Source organism: Macaca mulatta, chromosome 12, assembly GCF_049350105.2.
Source record: "Macaca mulatta isolate MMU2019108-1 chromosome 12, T2T-MMU8v2.0, whole genome shotgun sequence".
NCBI lineage: Eukaryota > Metazoa > Chordata > Mammalia > Primates > Cercopithecidae > Macaca > Macaca mulatta.
The window spans coordinates 10,183,055-10,203,354 of NC_133417.1; the positions used below are offsets into that span (position 1 = coordinate 10,183,055).

The 20,300-nt window shown below is 59.5% G+C and overlaps 1 protein-coding gene across 43 annotated transcripts in view; it reads left to right on the forward strand.

Moving 5' to 3' along the window:
- The first annotated feature begins 223 nt into the window (after window positions 1-223).
- The window catches only part of BIN1 (bridging integrator 1), a 59,394-nt gene continuing 39,317 nt past the window's right edge, over window positions 224-20,300 (forward strand). For 38 of the 43 annotated variants that reach the window (XM_077956782.1, XM_077956787.1, XM_077956790.1 and 35 more), the window contains exon 1: window positions 224-446. In XM_077956782.1, coding sequence (XP_077812908.1) covers window positions 363-446 — 84 coding nt within the window. In that variant the 5' untranslated portion in view covers window positions 224-362. Of the gene's footprint in view, window positions 447-3,616; window positions 3,754-20,300 lie in introns of those variants that run through there. The other 5 variants (XM_077956788.1, XM_077956811.1, XM_077956815.1 and 2 more) reach the window with 2 other exon arrangements.

Genomic DNA, 20,300 nt, shown 5'->3' on the forward strand with positions numbered 1-20,300 from the left:
GCCGCAGCCCCAGCGCCGCGCGCGCCCCTCCCTCCTCGCGGACCTGGCGGTGCCGGCGCCCGGAGTGGCCCTTTAAAAAGGCAGCTTCTTGTCCGGAGGGGGCGGGCGGGGGGCGCCGACCGCGGCCCGAGGCCCGGCCCCTCCCCTCTCCCTCCTTCTGTCCCCGCGTCGCTCGCTGGCTCGCTGGCTTGCTCGCCTGCCCGGCGCACGCTCCGCCTCCGTCAGTTGGCTCCGCTGTCGGGTGCGCGGCGTGGAGCGGCAGCTGGTCTGGACGCGCGGCCGGGGCTGGGGGCTGGGAGCGCGGCGCGCAAGATCTCCCCGAGCGAGATCGGCCCCTGCCACCGGGCGAGGCCTGCGCCGCGATGGCAGAGATGGGCAGTAAAGGGGTGACGGCGGGAAAGATCGCCAGCAATGTGCAGAAGAAGCTCACCCGCGCGCAGGAGAAGGTGAGAGAGCCGGATCCCCAGCCGCCGCGGAGTCCCAGCCGCCGCACAGTCCCGGCCACCTGTCCCCCTACCCTCCGACCCTGGGGCCTGGTCCTCCGCGGGGATCTGACGCTGTCACCTCCAGAGGAGCGCTTTCGAGGGGCTTCGGGGTCCCCAGGTTGCGTCTCCCGGCGCTCTGGGTGCCCTCTTCGGTTTGCGTCCTGTCTCCCCACACCCGGCCAGGGCAGGACAGGGCCTCGCTTTGCACCTTCGTGGATCGGCTGCACAGCAGTGGCCGGCCCTGCTCCAGGATTTTTCTCGGGCGCGCGCTCCAGGCTAACCCGCTTTGGAGGCCAAGGGCCGGGAGGCTGGGAGGCCAGGTGGTGACCCCCCGCCCTCCAGGCCCATGCAGGCAACCCAGGCGGGGCCGGCGCTGGGGCGAGAGGGAGTATGTCTCTCCACCCGCGGGGCCACTGTTCCCCCGGACTCCCAAGGCTGCTTTTCGAACCGGCACCCGCAGTTCCCTCTTTCCCACTGCTTCTCCACTTTCGTTCTCCGCGGGCCGAAGGAGGGATGGGGTTTCCTTTCCCGAGAGGTGCCTGCGGCCTGGAAGCTCCCGCCCAGCCTGGCCCCACCGGGAGCCCGGGGCTGTGCAGCCCGCAAGGAGGTGCCCTCGCCCCAGCAGGGGCTTAGCGTTTCCGGCGGCCGGGGAGCGGGTGGGGGCACTGGCTTTGGGAGCCCACCGCCGGGTGGGGAGCTGGCCTAGAGGAGGGGCGTGGAAGGCGCCACAGGAAACCCGACCCCTCCTCGCGGAGAGCTGGAGTGGGGGATGGAGCCGGGGCCTCCCAGGGTGCCCAGAGCGTGCAGGAAATGCAGGGATTGAGAGGTGGGGGTCGGCACCCGGTCAGCTGTCTATCGTAAGCCACCTCTGGTTTATTGAATTGGATCACGCCAGCTGCTGACGCCACTTCCCCTGCCGACTCCGACTCCGAAATCTGAGATTGCAGAATCTGGGTTTCTGCCAGGGTGGCCCCCCAGTGCCCCGCGGCCGGGCCTGCCACCTCTCCCACCCGTCGCGCGACCGCTGCCGCCGGGTGGAGGCGCAGGGACAGGCCGGCCTTCCCCTGCCGGGCCTGGTGGCTGTTTATAAACAATGACTTTTGCTTCTGAGACCCGCGGGCTCCCTAAGGATGCAACCACGTGATTGCTGGGGGAGGGGGGAGAGGGGGGCGCCTAGAGCTTCCCTATACTTCCCTCAGAGTCCTACTGCTCATCCCTGTGTTTCCTGGCTAAGGAGGTGGGTGGGTGTTCATTGAAGGAAGGGCCCTCAGCTAAGCTCCAGATTTGTCCAGACCCAGCTCCCCCACCCCCCACCCCAGGGGAGCAGGAGGAGGAGGAGGAGGAGGAGGAGGAGGAGGAGGAGGAGGAGGAGGGATTAAAGCCCCAGGAATAGCTGGCTGGTGGCTGGGAAGACTTCAGGTTGTGGGGTGGGGGGGTTGGCCGTGGCAGCACAGATGCAGCCACCCCTGCTCCCCGCTGCCATGACTGGGTAATCCATCTGGGTGCCTGGAGCAGGCAGCCCTGGGCCAGAGCCTGCTTCCTTCCCTAAAGGGCCAGGGCGATGAATGGGAAGCTTGGTTAGCTGAGATGCGTTCCCTGCCCCCATCCCACTGGTGTCCCACTCCTTCCTGGCTCCCCGAGGCTCTTGGTGTGTCCCCTTTGCCCTGGTTGTCTTTTCTCTGCAGCGGCATCTTTGATGTCATTCTCAGGGCAGTAGGCATGGGCTGTGTCTCCTCCAGGGAGGTGGTGATGTATCACTGAGCCCCTGAGCCACCATCTCTCTCACTTGAGCCCTGTTCTGTGGCCACGGGCAGTTGGCTGACAGTTGGTCAGTTATGCATGCTGGTCTTGGCCAACAGCTGACCTTGCCCATACCGGGCTTCCTGAGACTGGAGTTGTTTAGTGTTCCAGCTGCTCTCTGCCTGCTGGAGACTAGTTAGGGACCCTCCCCCCCATCAGAAACCAAGGCAGTGTGACCATCACGACAGGCATCCCGGCCAGGTCTCTGAAAGTAGCTTTCGCCTCTCTTTGGGATGCAGGCCCTGCTCAACCCACAGCAGCCTCTGCTGTGTGCCTTCCTGGAGAGTCTGTGCCATGGCGGGAGGGGCATCCTCAGTGTCTTCGGGTGGTGATCAGTGCGGCATCTAACTCCCACTGTCAATGCAACTGGAATCCTAGTCTCTTACAGGCAGCCCCGCCACTACACCTACCTTGCCTTAGTGGAGTCAGTGGGTCATGGGGCAATTCGTTTCCCTGTGGCCACAGGAAGGCGTTTCCTGAGCAAGGATGGCAGGAGCTGTGCTGGGAGGCCGGGCGAGTCCTGGCGTCCTGGTGTAGGAAGAAGGCCCCGTATCTTTCATCCACCCTTCTCCCCCAGCCTTCCCGCATCCACTTCCAGCCCAAACATCCAGACTGTGAGGGTGACAGTGTGGTCAAGGGCAGCCTGCACTCTTGTACCCTTGGCCCTAGGGTCCCCAAGCCAGCTCTTTTTTGACTGTTGTTACCTGTTGACCCTCTTGCCTCCACCACTGGTCTGGCTGCTCCCTGAGGGCAGGGCAGGGCACACATCCAGGTGTGTGCATTGAGGATGTTAACTGGCCCCAGTCGGTGCTTAGTGAACGTTTTTGAACAAGGGATTTGGGCCCGACGCAGGCTGATGGTGGATTGATTTGTGTTGTTTGTTCTCTGCCGTCACTCATTCATCAAATCCTGCCTGGACACAGGCCCGGTGCCTCGTCCTGGGCTGAGCCCCCGATGCTGTCTCAGGCAGGGTGCATGTGGCTCTGGCCTGCCTGGAGCTTTTTCTTGAAGGTCCCATGGCCTGTGGCCTTGGTGTGAGGAGGGCATGAGAATAAATTGGAAGGGTTGCCCGGACCTGCCAGCATGGCACCATTGCTCCTGGCCCCCCAGCCACTGCCCCCGGAATGCCTGGGGTGCACTGTGTGTGCTGGGATCTCGAGCCTGTGGGCACCGTGAGGTCATCTTCCCATTGCGTTTGGCTTGTCGAACCCTCTATAAATGATTGTGTCCATTTTTGGGCCTCAGAAGGGTGGCTAGGCAAAGCCAATGTAGGGTGGAGCCTGGGTCAGATGACGGTGAGGATTAGAGGTTGGCAGGCTGGGCCCCTCGGGGGATGGGGCGGCTGCGGAGAAGGACAGCCGAGGGGGTGGGGATCTGGCCTGCTGGCCCCTGAAGGCGCATGGCTTGGGAGTCCTCATGGATCGGGCCTGACGGAGCTGGGCCTTGCTCTGGCCGCGCCGGGCTGACAGTGAGCACAGGAGGAAGGCTCTGGCAGGGTGGGAGTGTGCATGCTGTCCCTCCCTCCCTGCAGGCCCTGAGCATGCTGGAGGGGTGCAGGCTGGACAGTGGGGAGGGCCAGCGGGGAGGAGGGAGGGCCCAGGGTTGTCAGTGCACAGCCCAGCGCTGACAAGATGAGAAGAGGCTCACTAAAGGAAGGTGCAGTGGTGGCGATTCCTACAGCCTCGATGCATGGCCACGGATTGCACTATGCTCAGCTGCGTGGTTAAGGTCTCCTCATGCAGTAGCCACCTTAGCCTCCTCCGGAGGAGCCAGGCCTGTACACCAAGCCTTATCTTTGCAGCAACCTTAGAAGCAGCAATGCTACACCTCAGAGTGGGTGCATGGTCCCTGTAACAGAAAGGACAATGGGGACATAGGCAGGCCCAGCCACCTGCCCAAGTCACCCAGGCCCCCAGTGACGGCACTGGGAGCCCACCCAGAAGCCCTGGCTTCCCCACCTTGGCCACTGACTTTGCAGGGGTCCCGCCCCCTTCCCAGGCCCTAGCACAAAGCTGCCCCCCTCTACCCACATTCCCATCTCTGTCCATCTTGGGGCCCATCTCTGTCCTTCTGTCCTTGAATGTCTGAGGTTCTTCCCTGCCAGCTGCTGTCCTGCCTTTTTCTCTGTCTCTGCCTGTACCTCCCTGCTCCAGGCCTCTTTCCTCTGAACTTGCTCAGGCCCTTCCTGCATCTCTCCAGTCTCAGCTTCCCCTGGACCCGCGTTACTTACGTAGATGGTTCATCTCACCCTGCAGGGAAGGCTTCTGAGCTGGGCATCTTCTGTGGGTGGGCCAGGGTGTGTGGGGGCTCTTGGGTATTCGGTAAAGGTGTTTGGGCGTGGGAGGTTGGAAGCATGGCTTCTAGACTTCCCCAATCCCCCAGGGGCCGTGGATGGCCTGAGTACAGCCTTCTGGCTCATGCAGGGACCAAGTCGGGCACAGGCTACTTGTCCAGGAAGACAGAGAAGGGAGCTCGGTAGGCTGCATGGGGCATGGGGAAGGAGAAGGCATTCCAGGAGGCGCAGGCATGGTCCAAGGTGTGGAGAAAGGGGTGAGGGCATTGAGGATGCCAGCTCTCTGAAGAGAAGGGGTGCCTGGGTGGTAGATTCCCTCCAGATTTCATGAAGTTGTGAAGGCCAGGAAGCTCTATGGATCCCAAGGATTCTCAGAGAAGCTGAGGTTTGAACTCTCTGCCCCTTCTTCAAGATCACCACATCGGAGCTCCCTTCTCACGGGCCTCTGACCAGGTCCTTGCCCCTGAACTCAGCGTCTGGCCCAGCTGGTCCCTGACAAACTGTGTGACTGTCCCTGAGCTTCCAGAATCCCCGAGTCCTACCCTTGGAGGTAGGCCCTCTGTCCTCCTGTCTCTATAAGGAACAGCAGAGCGTGCACGGGCTCTCGGCTTCCCTGACGTGCTGCGGACCCTTCCTGAGCCCTGTTTCTTCGTGTATCAAATAGGGGATAAGAATGGTTCCTCTTCACACATGTGTTGTGGAAAGTAAAGCCCTAGGCAGGTGCTTGGGGCATAGCAAGTGCTTGTCGAATGCCAGCTGTGTGGCAGAGCAGCACCTTGAGTCCACATGAGGCGCCCTCTCCCCGCATGGCCCCACTTCCCAGCCCCGGTCCCCGGAGTGTCCATTACAGGCCTCTATAGACAGCTAATCCCTCCTGAGCCTGGAGCTGATCAGGCTTATGATGCCCACAAAGCCGGGGCAGTGAGTGTGTACGTGCACGCGTGTGTGTGGGTGGTGTGTACGGGGGGGAGGGTTTGGGCTTGGGAATCAGAGAGCGTTAGAGTGAATCTTGACTACTCCCACCATAAACTGTAAGTTCTTTTTCCTGTCTCTGGGCTTAACTTTTCACCATTGGCATATGATGAAGTTTGTGTATTCATTCCTTTATTCATGAAACAAATCTTGAGCACCACCATATACTGGGCACTGTTCTAGGGAGTGGGGACCCAGGGGTCAACAGAACCAAGCCCCTGTCCTCCTGGAGCTGACATTCTCACCAGGGGAGATGGTGAAGAAACCACCAAGTATGGTGGCGGGTGCGTAGAGGGGCGGTGAGGCAGGGACTTACCTGCCCTCAGGACTTCCTACGTGTGTCCCGTGTGGGAAGCCTGTGCTGGGCTGAGGATTCAGCTGTGGACATGACTATGGGCGCTCACACAGCAGGAAGATTAGGTGGAGAGAGGCAGGTGGGCAGCTCCCGTCTCAGGTGAGGGGCACCCACGGGAGGACGGCTTCCTGTGGGATGCCACCTTGGTTTGTTGTGTTTTCCTAAAGCTGCCTCTTTGGCAAGCCTCCTTTTAGGATTAAGAGTGCGGATGTGCAACCTCGCTGGGTGTTTGTGCAGGGTAGGTGGGCAGGGGCTCCTGCCCAGGGTGGAGGATGGGGGAGGCAGGAGGGGCTGCTCAAGGACAGGAGGAGGGCGTCAAAGATGGCGTTTGCTGCGGAGGGCCACTTGGAAGATTCTCATGCCAGGCGGCAACTGTGGGTGCGGTAGAAAGCACGCTGGCTCTAGACAGCTGAGTTTGAGTCTTTCCCCGCACATTCCTACCCTTGGGCAAGTCTCACTGAATTCTTGGAATCCCAGTTTCCTCATCTGAAACAGGGGTCATGATCTCCGCCACTGGGACTGTGGTGAAAGTGAAATGGAAGGTGGGGCTCCAGGTTCTGCTCCTGCGGAGACCGCTGGAAGGACTCGGCCTACGGCTGTGTTTGTGCTGTGGGAGAGGCCAGCACCCGGGCTTCTGAGAGGCCGCCACCTCCTCAAGAGGCCGCAGGATTGTGGACCTGCCAAGGGCTGACAGGGGTCAGGGTTGGGGAGCCGAGGAGGGAAGGGCAGGCTCTTCCTGCTCCAGGGAAGCTTTTGTCAAATATTAACTTAAACATAATGGCATTGTTTCCTGCATGCCGGCTGCATGCCGTCATCACTTTGGACGGGTGAGAGTGTTATCCGTCCCATCCACACGGGAAGAAACTGAGGCTGGAGCGGTTGTGTGACTCTCCGGTGGGCCGTCGGGGCGTCCTCCTCCCTTGTGGTCAGTAGGATCAGTAGCGGAGTCTGGCCTGGGGCAAGGCCTTGGAGACAAGCAAAGGAGATGGAGGCGTCCAGCGAGCTCCCTGCGTAATGCCCTAATGGTGAAGGGGTGTCATTGTGACGGACTTTGGTCCCCAAGACCATCCCCTGTTTAACAAGATTTGGGGCCCCTGCAGCCCCCCAGCTCCACCTGGGGTCTAGGCTTACACTTTGGAGTGTGTGGTAGACTCTGGGGTGATGGGAACACCTGGGGTTTCTAGGTACAAGTCCAGAGATGGGGGTTCATGCACGCAAATGAGGACAGACGGGACCCTGCGCCGTGTGCTTTTTCCCACGTAGTAAAAGCTGTCTCCAGTTTATTCCAGTCTAAAAGAACACCCTTGGCTGGGCGCGGTGGCTCATGTCTGTAATCCCAGCACTTTGGGAGGCCAAGACAGGTGGATCCCCTGAGGTCAGCAGTTCTAGACCAGCGCTGGCCAACATGGTGAAACCCCGTCTCTACTAAAAATACAAAACAAAAATTAGCAGGGCGTGGTGGCGGCGCTTGTTATCCCAGCTACTCAGGAGACTGAGGCAGTAGAATCGCTTGAACCCACGAGGCAGAGGTTGCAATGAGCCGAGATCGTGCTGCTGCACTCCAACCTGGGTAACAGAGCGAGACCTCAGTCTCAAAAAAAAAAAAAAAAAGGCCGGATGTGGTGGCTCGTGCCTATAATCCCAGCACTTTTGGAGGTTAAGGTGGGCGGATCACGAGGTCAACAGATCGAGACCATCCTGGCCAACATGGTGAACCCCCGTCTCTACTAAAAATACAGAAATTAGCTGGGTGTAGTGGCGTGCTTGCCTGTAATCCCAGCTACTTGGGAGGCTGAGGCAGGAGAATTGCTTGAACCTGGGAGGCGGAGGTTGCAGTGAGCCGAGACTGCGCCCGCCACTGCACTCTAGCCTGGCGACAGAGTGAGACTCTGTCTCAAAAAATAAATAAATAAGTAAGTAAAAATAAAGCTTACATCCCTCTAATTTTGTTTCTGTTATTGCTACAGTATTTCTTTAATGAGATGATGGTCATACTCGTTGTTTCTTAATGTTCCTGGAGAGGAAAGAACCATGCTGCTGACCCTGCCCCCCACCACACACACACACGCACCCTGAAAAGATTTGCTGGGGGGAATCCCATGCTCTGGGCACTTTGCTTTGCTTCCTGACCCAGGCAGGCCCATGTGTTTCTGGCTCCTGTGGTCACCAAGGCATCTCATCCCCTCAACTTGGCTCTCAGTAGGTGCATACTTGTTGCACGTGTGGCTGCATGGATTCTTCAGGCAGTGGGGAGACAGCACGGATGGCTGGCAGAGGTCCTGGAGGCTCCCTGGGTTTGAGGGTGCGGGGTGGGAGGGGGAGGGATGCTGTGTCTGCAGGATTTAGGTTGGGGCTAGGCTAGTGGATGCAGATCCCACCCCGCCCCGGAGGGACCCAGGATCGCTTCTCATCACACTGTCCTGTGGTAAAGCAGCCGTGGTCAGCTGCTCAGGGCTATGGTGGGGCCTAACCCGAGCCAGTGGCTGTAGCACTTGGTGCCCAGGAATGGGGTTCTTGTGATTGTCCCGGGCCCAGCCGAGGAGTCCTGCCTGATTTTAGGCCAGATGCCAAATAGGGCTTGGCCTCGGTCCTCTGCAGGGGGCTGTCCTATAAAAGAAAGCTTTCAGGTGACAGCAGCACTGGGCAGTGCTGACTGGCGGTTCAGTGTGATTTGCTGGACCCAGACGTCACTGTGAGAGCTGCTGCCCTTGGATACATTTTGCTGGCTTTTTGCAAAGCCTCTTCCGTCTGCTTCCTGGGCCTGCACCTTCAGCCCCAGTCATGACCCAGATCCCAAGTGCAACAGCAGGTGGGGTGGGATTGGGGTCACAGGAACAGCATGGGGCGTGGGGGTGGGGCAGTTGGGCCTGGGAGCCCAGGGGCACAGTGGCCTTGGGGCACTGAGGACTGTCCTGTGGTGCCCCTGGGAGAGGGCATTTATGACCCCATACTATGCCCAGCCCCTACTGCTGCCTCCAACCTGCAGACATCTCCCCTCTGCAGTGTGAGGGCCGCAGTGTTGGGTGCCGAGCCTGGATTGTTACGAGGAGTGAGTGGGCGGCTGCAGCAACCGCCACAGGACTGGGTTGGGGGCGGGGGAAGGATTTATCACTACCGGGGTCCATGGAGCTCAGGCCTTCCGTTCCCTGCAGGCCTTCCCATCCTCAGAGACCCTGGGGCATCCCCGCTGGCTCCTGAAATACGGTCCTTGTTTTGTGGGTCAACTTCTTACTCTGAATGAAGTCCCCCGAGGAGCCTCAGATCACTGGGGTAGAGGCTGCGATGGCTTCGGATTTATACCCTTCGTCATTCTGTTGTCTGTGGCCTGCCCACTGTGGGTCCCTGCTCTCAGGAGCTCCCAGCCTTGCACACAGCACCCATCCCGGGACTGTGGGTTGGGAAGGGCACTGGAGCCTGAGGAGCTTTCCATCAGGCCTTGGCAGTCAGGGAAGGCTCCTCGGAGGAGGTGGAACTGAGCCAAGTTCGGAGGGCAAAGGAGGCAGGTGGTAACGTGGGGAGAGATGCTCGGATGGCAGTGGGAATGGTGCTTGTCAGGGCCCATTCAGGGCCTGAGTCTGAGAAGATGGGCAGAGGCTGGGCCTGGGCCATAGTCTGGGGCCCCTGGGAGAGGCAGCCTCTGCCCTGGGCTCTTCAGCTTCCCTCCTCATGTTGCCTGAACTGTTCTTCTATCTCCTAGTCTGGCCTCAGCAAAGGACTGTGTCTTAATTGTCCTGGGTTGCGGGTGAGGGGATGAGCCTGGAGTCTCCAGAAGGAGTGGCCTGGGCCAGATTAGAATCCAGTTGTGCCCAGAGTCTGGGGCAGGGGTTGGGCCCGGAGTCCACCCCTGTTAGGGCTGGGGACACAGGGGCCAGGTGACACCTGTCGCTGGAGGGGCAGGTAGAAAACATCCTGTACCTGCCCTGTCTCGTGCGTACCTGCTTCTCTACCTGCTGCACAGCCCAGGGTGACACCAGGAGGGCTGGCGGCTGGGAGGTCCATCAGTGGATCCGCTCACCCTTTTTAGGGCACCCCTGTATGCACGGCCCTGTGTGGCCAGGCCATTGACTGGGATGGCCATGGGGGTCCTTTGGCTTCCAGAGCTGGGTCAGAGCTAGGAAGGGGCCTTAGGGGAGTGGTCCTGCCAGCTGTGGGGAGCCCTGGCTCCAGGATAGACCCCCGAGTGGGGAGTGGGCGCAGTAACGTGAATGACGCCGCCGTCTCCGTTGTGTGGATGGAGATGGGGGCAGTGACTGGCAGCGAGGGGTTTCCACCAGGCCCGTGGCTGGAGAAGCTTTGTTGGAACCGCAGGGCTGGCAGGAGTGGGTGCCAGGAGAGCCTTTGCCAGCCCAGCCCTTTTTTCCAACAGCTGCTGCTACTTTCTTGGGACCTTTGCTCAGCTCGCCGTCTCCCTGGGGCTGCGGCCAAGATGACTGAGTCCAGGGCAAGCTGGGGCCCTTCTGGCACAGAGAGGCCTGGGGTCTTTGGCCTCCTATCCCTCTGGCCCATGGCAGCTCCCCTTTTTTCTCTGACCTGAAGTGGCCTGAGCTGTCTAATTACGTGTCAGGGGCCAGATGCAGGTGATGAGGTGGATGGAGCTCGGAGCTGGACCCTGCCTGGGACCACGGGCAGATGGGCAAAGGGAGGGGAGACGCTGAATGAGAGAAAGGGGAAGAGGAAAGTTAGGATGTAGGGAGGAAGGAATTCATCCCCTTGGGTCCGCTCCCCTGCTGTGGCGCTGGGCAAGTCACTTGCCCACGGCTTGGTGGAGGGTCTGGGTGTGGGGGAAGCACAGAGCTCTGCCCTCCCTGGTGGGTGATGCAAACGCTCTTTCCCAGGGAGCAGCTCATGACAGCCCACAGGTGTCGTTCTGGCTTTTGTGTTTTGAGCTTGTTGTCTGTGCTTAGGACAGGTGTCTTGAAAGTGAACTTCCGTGAGCTTCCCCGCCATTCTCTCCCCACCACCTGCAGAGGCTGAAAAAGCTAAATCGGGAGCGGATGGTCTCACCTCTCCGGGACAGAAGTCAGCTGTCCTTTGACTAGAGCCTGATGGAATGGGGAGGAGAGGGCAAAAGATTGCAGGTGGGGCCGAGGTTGGAGGGGGCCAGATGAGGGGCACGGAGCTGGGGTGGAGGTGAGGGTCTGCCATCATTTATCCATTCACTCACTCACTCACTCACTGACTGGAGGAACCTGCTGTGTAGCGGAAGACCACAGGCTCCAGGTGGGCCACTGAGCCTCAGTGTACCCACCTGAACCGGGACGTGGGATACTCCTCTCTCAGCAAAACAAGGTGAACTCCCGACTCCTGTAAGTGAGAATGGCAGCAGCTGCGTTCCTGCTGGGTCCGGCTGGGTCTGGAAGGTTCGGGGGGCAGAGCCGTTGCACCTCTGTTGCATTATGTAATTTACTAGGAACCATCACACCCGCCGCTTTCCATTTGTTTCTCTCTGTGCCCTGTGAGGTAGGTGGGACCAAACTACGGCCCCATCTGGCAGGTGAGAACAGAGGCTGGAGAGTGGGGAGTGGGCGCAGTACTCTGGGATTCCCTCCCTCCCGGGCCTCAGACTTGGCTCCAAGTTGGCCGTTCCCAGGCGCTGCCACCCCCATCCCCGAGTCCAGGGAGTGGGAAGGAGGTGGTAAGAGGAGCTTGGAAGGGACTGTTAAGGTGCAGATGTCTTCGTTATCTTCAAATGCAAGTCAGTGCGGGGGCTGCCTTTGTTGGGGAACACCTGGCATATGCTTGGGGGTGGAGTGGGGCTCCTGGGTGACTCCAGGAGGCTGGCATACCAGAGGGAAGGTGAACCCACAGAGCCGGGCCCCTCACTTTGGGATCTACCAGTGACCCCGCCAGGGAAGCGCGGTGCAGGGGACCTGGGTTCCTGCAGGAATCCCCGGACCTGGGAGGATCAGATTTGAATGAAGCTGGCCTGACTGTGCTCCTGAGACGCCCATGAAGAAAGAGTTGCAGGGATCCTGGGGGATGTTAGTGGCTTGGGAGGGGACCCCAGGACGAAGAATGAGCTGACTCTTGTTCTAAACTGAGAAACAGAATCCACAATTAATTGGATGCATTTGCTGAACCTGGGACAGGACCCAAATATTGTTCTTTTTCTGAAATATGAACCAAGCCAGGAGTTTATTTATTTGTGTCCCCCTCTCCCTGCAAGGACTTGGTGAAGCAGCCTGTCCTGGAAGGCAGCCTGGCTGAGCTAGAATGTCACCGCCTTCCCCAAGTTGACCCGCCCACCCTGTCCTCCTGGTCTGGTGAACCATGGGCCTGGAGGAGGCCCCATCTGAGGGGGTCCTTTCCTGAGGGCATTGGGGGCAACACCACCCGGGTGGGCAGGGTCTGTTGATCCTGGGCTGGTCTGGCCTGGGGCCGACTTCAGAAACCTCCCTGAGGAATGGGTGTGGGCTGCAGGGCTGGGCCGGGGGAGCTGAGTCAGCACTGTGGGAGCCCTGCTCACAGCAAGGACGGAACCTGATGCCAGTGTCCGGCTTTGTGCCACTGCACTTGCGGGTCACCCTGCCCGCTGCGCTGCGAGAGACTAAGGAGGCCTCCCCCACAGTCTGCAGTCGGCTCAGCGCCATTCCAGTACTCAGACTGTGTGCCTAAGCCATGCAGGGAGAGAGGGACCTGGAGCTCCCACGCTGCACTGGCCTCCTGGCTAGCAGGGAGCGGGAGCGCCCAGGTTCCTGCTCCTGCTCTCCCTACTCATCACCTTTTGACTTCCATAAAATGGGCTAACAGCCCTGCCTGCTGGACTCAGTCCTGAAGGGGGAGGGTGGACCCATTGTGCCTGTGTTCCTGGCTTCTGGCACATAGTAGGCACACAGTGCCAAGTAAATTGGCGTGTGAGGCTTTGGAGGATAAAAGCTTTTGTATAAGGCTTTGCAAAGCACCTTACACAATGCAGCAAGGTGGAAAGAATATGACTTTCAAGTCTCAGAGCCCCGGGTTCAAATCCCAGCTCTGCTCTTCCTAAATGCTTTGACCTTGGACAAGTTACTCCCCTTCCAAGCTTCAGTGTCCTCTTTTGTGAGGTGGGATAATGTCCTGCGTGGGAGGGTTGTCATGAGGATTAAACGGAGAACAGGTGTTTCCATTTCACACACGAGGACCCTGAAGGTCGGGGTGCCGGCTCGTGGACTAGCCCTGCTCCAGGATGGGGAGCAGAGCCTGAGGCCAGTGGGGGGTGTCCAGCTGCACCCATGCCCTCCGTGTGTATCCTCTAGGGCCGTCCCGTCTGAGGCTAGGCCTGGGCCCCCCAGCACTGGAGGAGTCCAGGGAGTCCAGGCCTAGCTCAGGATCCAGATGGTAGGGCTTGAGGCCTTGGGAAGGAAGGAAGGGGAGGGGATTGTTTAGAGAGAGCGGCAGGGGCGGAAATGTGTAATATCTTTTTCACCCATCATAAGGGCTACAGCTGACACCACTAGAACGAAAGACAGGTTTCCAAGTGAAAAGCATCACATTTCCTTAATCAACATTTTACATGACACGGGAGCCTTCAACAGTGAAGATCAAGGACCCAGAGAGAACTGTCGGTTTTCAGGCATGAGTTGGTGAGGAATGGACAGCCGTGTAGACATGTGATGGGACAAAGGGTGTGACCTCATGGTGACAGTCCGAGGGGAACCCAGCAAGGCCTGTCGGCTCGGCTTCTTTCCGGCCTGTGTTGTGTGCCTTTCTCCCACATGGAGTGCAGGACCCCCGTGGAATGAGGGTCTTCAGGGGTGAAGGGAGTGGGAGAGAGCGAACTTTCTGGGTTTCATGGCTGGCTTTGGGGAAAAGGGGTTTTGGTCTTTATGCTTCACCTTAGGAAAGAAAAATGCCAGTTTTGATGACTCACCTGGGCAGGGAAAAGGAGGGAGAGAAACAGAAGGGCGGGAGAAGGTCACGGAGAGCTTGCCTCTGAGGCCTTTCGCGTGCCCTCTGTTCAGAGTCTGTGGCCAGCCACAGCACCACACTATGGGGTGCTGTGTTCTGAGCCCCGACAGGGCCTTGTGGGGCCAGGCCCCAGGTAATACTGTAACCCCCCACTTCCCCTTTAGCCCTCCCACCCTGACCCCTCTCTCTGTGGACAGCCCTAGTGTGGGGTTGGCTGGGGGCTGACCTCGCATCTGTGGGCGGCCCCCAGGCTGTGCCCCACTCCTTTGGCTCCCTCCTGGGGTCTTTTTTCTTTTTTATTTAGAGGGAGTGGCCCCTCTGTCTGTCTGCTCAGCCCCTTACTGTTGAACTGTGCTGCTGTTGGTGGAGAAGGCCCTGGGGAGGAGGGGACAGTGCGGGAGGAGCTCCTCTTCCCTGCGGGCACAGGGAGTGCAGGCGTGGGCTGTGGCTTCTGGGACCTCTGTCCTCTCTCCTGCATGGGGTCCCTGCCTCCCCTTCCCAAGCGCACTGCACTGTGTTGGAGGAGGCCTGGATGTGTTAGTGAGGGGACCTGGGCATACTCTGAGGACCTTTCTAGACGATGACTGAGACTGCAGGGCGCATCATCTGGAAGGGTGGTGACCTGCCCGGGCTGCGGGTCAGTGGGAGGCCCTTGCTGCCCCCTGCAGCATGGCCCTGAGCTGGTGGCCGGCCTCAGCGCTGAGCCTGGTGGTGCCAGGAACTGCGGGCAGGTGTTCAGGCCTTCAGTGAGCAGCGCTGCCTCCCACACAGGGCGGCCTGCTGAGCAGCTGTCAGCCCCTCTGGGCCCCGTTGCTCCTGTTACCTCCCTCTAAGGTCAGTGGGACCTGGATTATGCCCAGAGACGGTTGGCACCTGCTGAAGTCACACAGCCTATTAGGGTGGGGCTGGGCCATGTCCACTTCTGTGCCACTGTGCGCTGACGTCCTGCATCGGGTGGGGAGGGCGCAGTGCCTTTGTCCCCCATATCCATGTCCCTCTAGCCCTTCACATTCATCTTATTCTGCTCCTTCTTACCACACAGCACAGGATGGGCAGGGTTGGGGGAGGAAGCCCGGAGCCTCTCTGCTCCCCTGAATGTTCATTCCATCTGCCAGGGCCTGGGGCAGGGGCAGGGGCAGGGACGGGGGGTAGGGGTGGAGGAAGGGGTGTGGTGGAGGGTGGCATGGGGGTAGGGGCCAGGCGGAGAGCTGGACCAAGAGCCTGGGGAAGGGGCAAGGCTGGGGGCAGGGCTAAAGGCAGGGGCCATGGGGTAGGGCAGGGGTAGCCACGTGACTCCCTCCACATGTTCTTGTTCCTTCTGGCTCCCCGTTTCATTCCCCCCACCCACCAGCCCCTACTCTTTTGTTGTTTTTCTGAGACGGGATCTTGCTCTGTCACCCAGGCTGAGTGTAACGGCACAATTATAGCTTGCTGCAGCCTCCAACTCCTAGGCTCAAGCGATTCTCCTGCTTCAGCCTCCTAGGTATCTGGGACCACAGGTGCATGCCATCACACCTGGCTAATTAAAAAAAAAAATTCTTTTTTTGTAGAAATGGGGTTTCCTTATGTTGTCCAGGTTGGTCTTGAACTGCTGGCCTCAATCAGTCCTCCTACCTTGGCCTCCCAAAGTGCTGGGATTATAGGTAGCCATGAACCACCACGCCCGGCCAGCCAGCCCTTATTCTTGATCTGATTACCTGTTCATCAAACACCTCGTCCCCTTCTGGTTCCTCCCCAACTTTCCTCCAGCCTTGGCTTCCTACTTCTGGGGCCAAATACAGTGGAAACAGCCTTGGACTCGAAGTAGGTCCATCCTCCTCTTCTCTGGGACTCAGAGCCTGCCAGCCTTGGCTTTTGTTTTTGCATCTGCAAAGAGGGGGAACCCCTGTGGCTGAGAACAGCACCCACACTTGTGTGGAGTGGCAGGGCGTGCTGGACAGGCCAGGTTGAGGCAGGGAAGCCCCTAGAACAGCCCTGAGCAGAGGAAGGCCTGAGAGTGCCCTGGGGCTGGGGTGAGGGCAGCCCTCCTCAGTATTATGTTGCATGGGTTGCCTGTTGGCGCCTCAGTGGGCACTTCTGGGTGGGCGCTATCTAAAGCTGACTCTGGGCATTCACTCCTTTGAATAGCAGAACTGACAACAGTACTGTTTGAAGTAATACCTATGATGTGTTTGAGATAAACACATATCTCCCGTAGGCGGCATTTACTAGTTCCAGTGTCATAGATGTAGAAACCGAGGACTTTGATTAAGGAATGAATAGCCTGGTTGCATGTTTAGGTTGAGCTTCTCAGACAGGAACAGATATGTAAGAACCTGAAGGCATCCAGAAGAATAAGTCAGCCCCTGTTCCTGGAGTGGAGTCGGGGGAGGCTGCCTGGAGGAGTTGATGTGAAGGGCCAGCATAGTCTGGCATTGCAAGGGAGGCAGAGTTTCCTAATGAAGACTATGGGGGTGTGTGGTGACCCATGGTCGGTTGCCCTCCCACCCAGCTCAGACCTTCACTTGGCCCCAAGGCGGGTGGGTGCTGGCCAGACCTTCCCCCTCCCCTGCCCTGGTTGCTGGGAGCTGTCACCGCCCCCCACCCACAGCTGTGTCCTGGCTGGGGCTGGGCTGGTGCTCTGCTCCTCCCCAGCACAGGCTGTTGCCCGACTGAGCTCAGGAAGCAGGTGATGAGGGTGGGAGGCGGGTGGGCTGGAGAAGCAGATTCCACCCTGTGTTTATGGCCAGCGTCCTGGAGCCGGGCTGAGAATAGCACCCACACTTGTGTGGAGGGACAGGTGGGCGGAGGGCTGGGGCCAAGGGTGGGGTGCGTGCCTGTGGAGACAGGCTGTCCTCAGCGAGCCCCACCCAGTACAACTGAAGTGGTGGAGGGTCGCCCTGTGTCACTGACGCCCCGCGGCCATGCCCTTGCTGCCGGCCTGCGGGGGTGGCACTGGGATGTGGAGTAGTGGCAAGGCCTGTCAGGGCTCCTCATGTGGCCACACAGCAGGTTGCACCAGGCTGGCGTTGCTGGGATGGCCACGATCTTCAGCTGTTTGGTTGATTTCCATAGGGCCTTTTATTGGTTTACCCTTTTCCTGAAGGGGCCCAGGGTAATGGGGTGGCTCGCAGGGTCCCTAGAGAGCTGCAGGCAAGGAGACTGCAGAGGGGAGCTTGACTGGAGAGAGGAAGGTGGGTGGTTGGTATGTGCTGTTCCAAGGAACTGGCCATGCTGCAGTGGACTGTGAGCCGCAGGAGCAGGTGCACCGGGCGGCAGGTGCGGGGAAGGCTAGTGTGGGCTGGGGGTGGGGGGAGTAGGGCATTGGGGGCTAGGGTGGGAAGACGGCAGGAACTTTCAGCCCTGGGTGGGGGGCATGGGGGGAATCCAGTGCCAGTGGCTCTGCAGGGCCCTCGTACCTGATCATACTTCACCCTTAAACACCCTTGAGGGAGTTCTTGGCTGTGACTAAGTGATGAGACCCAGTAGGTCAGGGAGTTGAGCTTACCTGCCCGGGGCTGCACAGCCCGGGCCTGCTCCCTGCACCTCTTGCCCCAGCAGCGTCTCCTACCAGAAGGGGTCCCTGGCCAGCTGCCCAGACTAAACGCCTTGAGCTGGTCATCCAGAGTGGGCAGTGGGAGGGATTGAGGGGCAGGTGGGTGGGGCCGGGGCGTGATAGAAACCTGACAGTGGGGTGTGTCCAGTTCACCCCAGCGTTCCTGGCCATTGTGTACCCGCCTTCCTCCTGGACATCTCTGGGCACTGCAAACTCACTGTGACCCCCAGCTGTTACCCCAACACATGTCCCCATCTGGGGTGATGACCGTCCCTTCCCTCTCATAGCCCAGGTCACAGAGTGTCCTTGCGTCCCACCTGGGTCAGTGCAGTCAGCTTCTGAACAGGCGCCCTGCCCACTGTGCTCCTGAAATCTGCACATGTGGCAGCCTGGGAGCTTTGCAGGCTGCAAAATCAAGGCTTGGCTCAGAGCTTTCCAGGGTTCCACGTTCCATGCTGGATTTTAAGGGCCAGAGTCTTCCAGGGGCCTCCGTAGTCCTGGCGGCCGAGGCTGCATATGCAGCGGTTAAAGCTTCTCACCACTGGACCCAGGCCTGTGGTTGGGATCCTGGGTCTGGCTGCGTGGCCCTGGGGAGTCGGTTAGGCTGTGCCTCAGCTTCCTCACCTGCAAAGTGAACATATAATAGTATTTCCTTCATGAGGTTATGGAGGGGTCCACCATGAGGCTATGGAATCATGCCCAAGGGCTCAGCATGAAGCCTGGCACCTGGTGCTTCAGGGCCTCCTGGTCCTCCCTGCCCCCTGCCACTCTCAGCCACGCCGGCTTTGCTGTCCTTTGGTGTTCCCCCCGTCCATCTCAGGGCCTTTGCACTCACTGCGTCCTCGGCCTGGTGAGCTCTACCTTCTTCCTTCTTCCTTTCCAGCCTGGTGTCTCGCTCCTTCCTCAGGTCTCTGCTCAGCTGTCACTTCCCCGAGTTCCTTCCTAACAGCAGCCGCCCTCTCCCCTCACCCCCAGCCCTTCAGTGCTCTGCTGCCTTTTTTTTTTTTTTTTTTTTAAGAGATAGGGTCTTGCTCTGTCATCCCGGCTGGAGTGCAATGGTGTGGTCCTGGATCACTGCATTTTTTGAACTCCTGAACTCAAGCCATCCTCCTGCCCTAGCCTCCCCAGTAGCTAGGACTATAGATGCACACCATCACACTCAGCTAATTAAAACCTATTTTTGGTAGGGGTGGGATCTCACTATGTTACCCAGGCTGATCTGGAACTCCTGACCTTAGGCGATCTGGCCCCCTCAGCCTCCCAAAGTGCTGGGATTACAGACGGGAACCACACTCCCGCCTGCTGCATTTTTGTTGGGAGGCTCACAGCACCTTTCAACATTGCCTCCCTCCTAGAGCGTTGGCTCCTCCAGGGCACAGACCTTGTGTGGCTCCCCATAGAGCAGGGCCAGGCACACGGCCACCAGGGCACGTTGCTGAGTCTCCAAATGCCTGTTGTGAGGTCAGAGCGCAGAAGGGGAAGCCGCCTTCGTCTCTGGGTGGGAGTTGGCAGGGGAGGCCCTGGTTCTGCGCCCGTCCTGCTCTCAAGGAACTGAGTTGTCAGAAGATCCCTCCTGCGTCTGGCCAGCTCACCCACAGTGTGACCACCGCAGCCACCAGCCTCCACAGCCGAGAGGCCACGTCCCAGCTCCGGGGCGTGGATGGGTGGGGAAGAAGCTGGAGGGGGAGGCCTGGGTGCTCGATGGTGGTCTGGGTGGGCCTAACCCTTCTAGAAACTCCTGTATTTGCTGGTGGACACCTGGTTCTGCTGATGGCTAAGAATGGACTCAGCTTGGTGGACGGTCCCGAGGGGAGGGGAGCCAGTCGTGATTCAGGGGGTCCTCCAGCCCTCCTGAGTGGAAGGTGGTGGGGTGACTGATAAAAGCCATGGGCTTGGGACCAGTGGGCCGCGTGTGGATTCCAGCTCATTGCTTACTGACATGGGAGTCTCGGTTTCCTCACTGTGAAACACCTGCCTCCCCTGGTGGAATTTTGAGCACACATGGTCTTTGGATGAGCGGTTCCTGCTCTGCCATCCGTCCTGCACTGCCCTTGGCTGGTCCAGCCCCACTGGTCACTCTGAGTGTGCTCACCCCAGCCCCTCCCGACCTGACTCTGGCCCCTGCTGCCTCCACTCGTGCTGTGTGCTCTGCTCTGGGCTCCCCAGGCCACCGCAGCCCAGCCTGGCTTCCTCTGGGGTCCACGTGGCACCATCCTGGCTGCAGTCCACAGACTTATCTACAGAACCAGCTGGAATTTCAGGCACCCTGAGAGGGATGAGAGAAAGGACGGGGAGGGGGCCTTCCTGGCCTGGAGTCAACTGGACACTCCTCTGGGGCGAGAGCCTTCGCTTCCAGCTGCAGAGATGAGTGTGGAGGAGGAGGCCCTGCCACTTCCCCTCCCCTCCCCATCTTTCTCAGGGGCAGGCCCGGGCTGCCGGCTCTCATGCAGAAAGGACTTCCAGGGGGCCAGCCGGGCTGGAAGGGCTCTCTGGGTTTTCGTTTTTGACCAGCAAGGCATTGTTGTAGGGCTGACGTAATCGGTCAAGTTTTTCTTGTCAGTTAAGGATGTAAAAGAGAACACCCAGCACCACTTTTTGCTCTCACCAGTATTTCACAAAGGAAAGGGAAAATCACCAAAAAGAGGAAGGAGATGATGATTTTAGGGTGACAGCCTCCCGAGAGAGGCCAGGCAGCTTCCTCAGTCAGCCGTTCTGAGCAGGCCACCACGGAAAAGCGTGATGAGTCTTCGTGGATGGGTGTCGGGGACGGAGCATGGGGGCTTGTCAAAAAGGTGGATCGCCACGTGGGGGCGAGGCCAGGGGCTTCCTGGGGGTCAGGGACTTGTGAAAAAGATGGATCACTGGCCGGGCGCCGTGGCTCATGCCTATAATCCCAGCACTTTGGGAGGTCGAGGTGGGCAGATCACGAGGTCAGGAGTTCGAAACCAGCCTGGCCAGCACGGTGACACCCCC